The following is a 4,467-nucleotide window of genomic DNA, read 5'->3' as shown; positions in this document are numbered from 1 at the left end:
TGACTAGGTTGGTTCAACACTATTAGAGATGAGAAAGATGAACAGACCTGTTTTGCTCAAGGGAAAAATAAAACTATTTGAATTAATTTGTAATTTAGAATGATTTATGCTAGAGATTTATTTAATCATATGTAACAAAACACACTGAAAGCAGCTTCTATGGCCTGGATGAAGGCAGAGGTGGATCATCACTGGATGGAAGCTGGATGGTGATGTGAGCCACTAAAGGGGCACTAAGACCCAGCGGAGGGTAGAAGGGGCTGCATGTAGAGAAGCTGGTTAGTTGAAGGAGAGTGTGGCTGGGAGCCAGCGTCGGACAGGACGGCCAAGGAGAAGCGTATCGGATTACACTGCATGCACATGCCTGGAGAGATGGGAACTGATAGACACCACTGCACACAAAGCATTTGCAAAATAAAGACAGGCACTATCCTTCCTGTGCTTCTGCACTGTCTTCATGTGCCTCACTGGGTATAGATAATATAGGAGGTGCAGCAGGGGCRTTTATTTTCACCAAGATGTCACATTGGGTTGGATCTCCCACTAGGTATAACTCAACTGATACAGTGCATGAGAAGGAATAAAAAGAATGGGGCAGTTTATTGGTATATATGTTTCCAGGATGGAGAGAAACCYTCTGGACGTGATGCTCATTTCATTTAATTTACCCTGGCCCATTAAAGATTTTCTTACATGTATAATTTATGACCAGGTTGTATAATTGCATTCAGTGTCACTGCGCAGAACGCAACAGGGGAATTTTAATTCAGCCATCATAAACAACATGTGTATTAGGCTTTGAAAGGAGCCGCCTTCCATCAGCAGGGTTGTGATGCAAAAATATAAACGAATAAAGATAAAATATATCGCACTACAAAGAGTAAAAATGTCACTGTTTTGCAGGTATGGGAAAATTGTGTCCACCAAGGCCATCTTGGACAAGACAACCAATAAATGCAAAGGTGAAGTGTGAAAACACAAGAGTACAACCCATATTCTGAAAAAGCTGGGATTTTGTGTAAAAAAAAGGAAAGAAAACAGAATGCAATGATTTGCAAATCTCATAAACCCACATCTTATTTACAATAGTAAACATTAGCTGCTGGAGCTTTGGAGGCAACATTGTCCTGTTCTTGTCTGATGTAACACGCATCAAATGTTTTCAGTTGCTGAGAGGTTTGGACTGTAGGCAGACCAGTTCAGCACCAGACTCTTCTCATGTGAAACCATGCTGTTGTGATGGATGCAGTGTTTGATTTAACATTGTCTTGCTGAAATATTCAAGGCCTTCCCTTAAAAAAGATATCTAGATGAGAGCATCAAAATCTGTATTTACTTCCCTGCATCTATGGTGCCTTTCTAGATGTGTAAGCTGACCATGCTATAGGCACTAATGCACCCCCATACAATCAGCAAGGCAGATTTTTGAACTGATACAAGGCCAGATAGTCCCTCCCCTTTTTAGTGCAAATGATGTGGTGTCTGTGACTTCCATAAACAATTTCAAATTTTTTTTCCACTTACTTTTACAGCCTCTGTTGCTCCATCCCAACTTTTCTGACATATGTTGCTGCCAAATGATCTTTAGTTTAAATACTTTAATATGTTTACCATTGTGAATAAAATAGGAGTTGATAAGATTTGCAAATAATTTATTCTCCTTTTATGTACATTTACACTTCTCAACTGTTTTGTAATTGAGATTGTCATTCATGAGCAAAATTTTAATTGGTAGAAAGGAAAAAAAATTGCCAACATTTATATTAGATGTGTTAACTTGTTTTCCTCATCCCTGCTGTAGTTCAAACCTGTAAAATGATCTCAGTTAGGTGTGCATTGAGCTTTAAATACATCATTATACATTATGTGACCAGTGTTTCTTCTCACTCCRCGGGGAAAACACAAGTCTGTGGAGACCCCACTGTTACATGAGCTGAAGCCATGCAGTATATGCTTGTCCTCGTGTATGTGTCACATCACTTCGTCATAATGTTTGCCCATGAATGTTTTGGTGCCTGCAGGCTACGGCTTTGTGGACTTTGACAGTCCAGGCTCAGCTCAGAAAGCAGTCACAGCACTGAAGGCTGGTGGAGTGCAGGCTCAGATGGCCAAGGTAAGAACCTCACCTCCACATGTAAACCGGCAGAAAAATGAGTGAAATTCAAACCTTTCTCAATTTTAAATCTCTTAATAATTAACAAGCATTGCAAGAGAAGTGATACTAAATGTTGACCAAAGGGGGAAAAAAAAAAAAAAAGGGAGTTTTACTTCAGTGCGAGCCATTGATTTGTGTTTACTAGCGCAGTCGATGCCCGGGTGCGGCCCTAAATCAGTGACTTTCTGTGTATTAATACACTGAAGAATATATGTTTGCACAAACAGGAGCTCGCGGATGCACACGGGTACATGTGTGCTCGGAGTGGTGACGACGTTTGGGGAACGTGTCCTCCGGGGAGGGGCTCACGTATAAAGAAGCTGTCTGTTCTCCCTGGTGGCATCTGACTCAGTGTCTGAGCAGCTCCCCAGTCAGCAGGGCACGGTGCCCAGTCACCGGCCCTGTCAACACACACACACACACAACGCTTGACAACCTCACACGCACTTCATCAGCTGGATTATAACACTCACAGTCGCTCTCACACCGCCAACACCTCGGGAAACCTGATCTCACGTTAAGCCGGATCACTGACAGCCAACACTGCCTCTCTATCTCTAAATAGCTGAATTTCGCCCGGCCGTCCTGCTGGAGTTTTTTTTTTTTTTAACTCGGCGACTTAACGTCCGCGTCAGCGTTCTCCCTGACTCACATCTGAGTCACATCGCTGCCGAAATGTGCAGCAGGTTTCCCTCCGCCTGCTCTCCGGCGCTCGGCCGTGAGAGAGGAGGAGGGAGGCGGAGGAGAAATCACCTTCATCGCAGAGGTCGTAGCCATTACTCGTGCATTATTCACGGCATGGGAACGAACTCGCACTGCATTCACAGGTTCACATCTAATGAGAAATATGCATCATGGCTCGAGGGGATGCAGATTGGTTATCGTACGAGATGCTGCAGGTCAAATTAAATGTGTTCGAGCGTTAAAATACGGGAGGAGGGGATTTGTCCATGAGGAAAAAAAAAACTAAAACAAAACTGCGTCCTTTATGAGTAACTTTCAGTTTGTTTTTGGATTTTTAAGTAGATCTGCAAAAACTGCATCCTTTCTCTGATTTGTGAAGCTTGTGTTCAAGGTCAGGATTAGCATATTCACACAAACTATAATGCAAATGGTGTTGTTCTTTGTTTCATTTCTTTTTGGAAACCAAATGATGGTGTTTATTTTGCAGGGTAATGAGAGCACATGCCTTGATAATCTTCAAAAGTGTTGTCATCTTAAAGACAACCCATTCCTAAAAAGGAATGCATTTCCTTTCATGTAGGATTTTTAAACTAAAATCATCTTATGTTGAGAAAGGGACGGTTCTATAGCCATTTTGGTCAAACCTTGAAAATAGCACCATACACTATCTGTCAAGCTCAGTGTTGTGAAAACATCTCAAATTTGACCTCATTATGACTGAATTATAGATCTTAAATTGGATTGGTGCTAAAACATAAGTTTAAAGCTACAAGCAAAAAATGTTTTTTAGCAAAATGCCTGAGAATTTCGTCAAATTATATCAAATTTTGCATTTTTTATTATCATAAGCTGTGGTGGCCATCTTTAATTGGATTGGCCCCAAAAGGTAACCAAGTTGTAGTTGAACATCCAATCTTTATTTCTTGAAAGTGTCATTATAATCCATCCAGTGGTTTCTGAGATATTTTGCTAAAAAGACATGGAGACTTGCACACGTAAAAATCCTTCAATCTGACTTTTTTTTCAGAAGTATGCCACAATTTTTCATAGGAACTTCAAACATTGTCTCCTCCAAATATGCACATTGATTTTTTAAATTCTCTCTTTTGGTTTTGYGGTTTGGCAGCAACAGGAGCAGGACCCCACCAACTTGTACATCTCCAACCTTCCTATGTCCATGGACGAACAGGAGCTGGAGAACATGCTGAAGCCCTTCAGTCAGGCTATTTCCACTCGTATCCTCCGTGACGCCAACGGGACCAGTCGAGGAGTTGGCTTTGCCAGGTGGAAGCTCCTCCATATCACTCATGATTTAGCAGCTGGTTCAAACAAGTGTGGATAAACTTCATTAGTAGGCAACTGCGCCCTCTGGTGGCTGGTACAGATAGAACGTCACCTTCAACAGTTTTTTATAACTAATTTTACTTTCTTCAACAGGATGGAGTCAACAGAGAAATGTGAGGCTATTATTCAACACTTCAATGGAAAATATATTAAAACTCCCGCTGGAGTTCCAGGTAAGATACTGTGTTTTGTTTTAGTTTTTTTTAGTTAATTTTGGTAATAGATAGTAGCCTATCAAATAGACCAGAAAAAATAAGCATTTTTTTTTTGGGGGGGGGGGGGGG

At 41.3% G+C, this 4,467-nt stretch overlaps 1 protein-coding gene across 2 annotated transcripts in view; it reads left to right on the top strand.

Moving 5' to 3' along the window:
* Positions 1-4,467, top strand: part of rbms2b (RNA binding motif, single stranded interacting protein 2b) — a gene marked incomplete at its 5' end in the record, with an annotated part of 11,031 nt that overhangs the window by 3,928 nt on the left and 2,636 nt on the right. For both annotated transcript variants that reach the window (XM_014018652.1, XM_014018643.1), the window contains 4 exon segments: positions 904-962; positions 2,022-2,113; positions 3,966-4,123; positions 4,277-4,356. In XM_014018652.1, the coding sequence (XP_013874106.1) occupies positions 904-962; positions 2,022-2,113; positions 3,966-4,123; positions 4,277-4,356 (389 nt within the window).

This window comes from Austrofundulus limnaeus, unplaced genomic scaffold (genome assembly GCF_001266775.1).
Source record: "Austrofundulus limnaeus strain Quisiro unplaced genomic scaffold, Austrofundulus_limnaeus-1.0 Scaffold3, whole genome shotgun sequence".
In the NCBI taxonomy this organism is placed as follows: Eukaryota; Metazoa; Chordata; class Actinopteri; order Cyprinodontiformes; family Rivulidae; genus Austrofundulus; species Austrofundulus limnaeus.
Note: the sequence above shows the minus strand (reverse complement) of the source record. Positions and strands in the feature narration are given on the sequence as shown.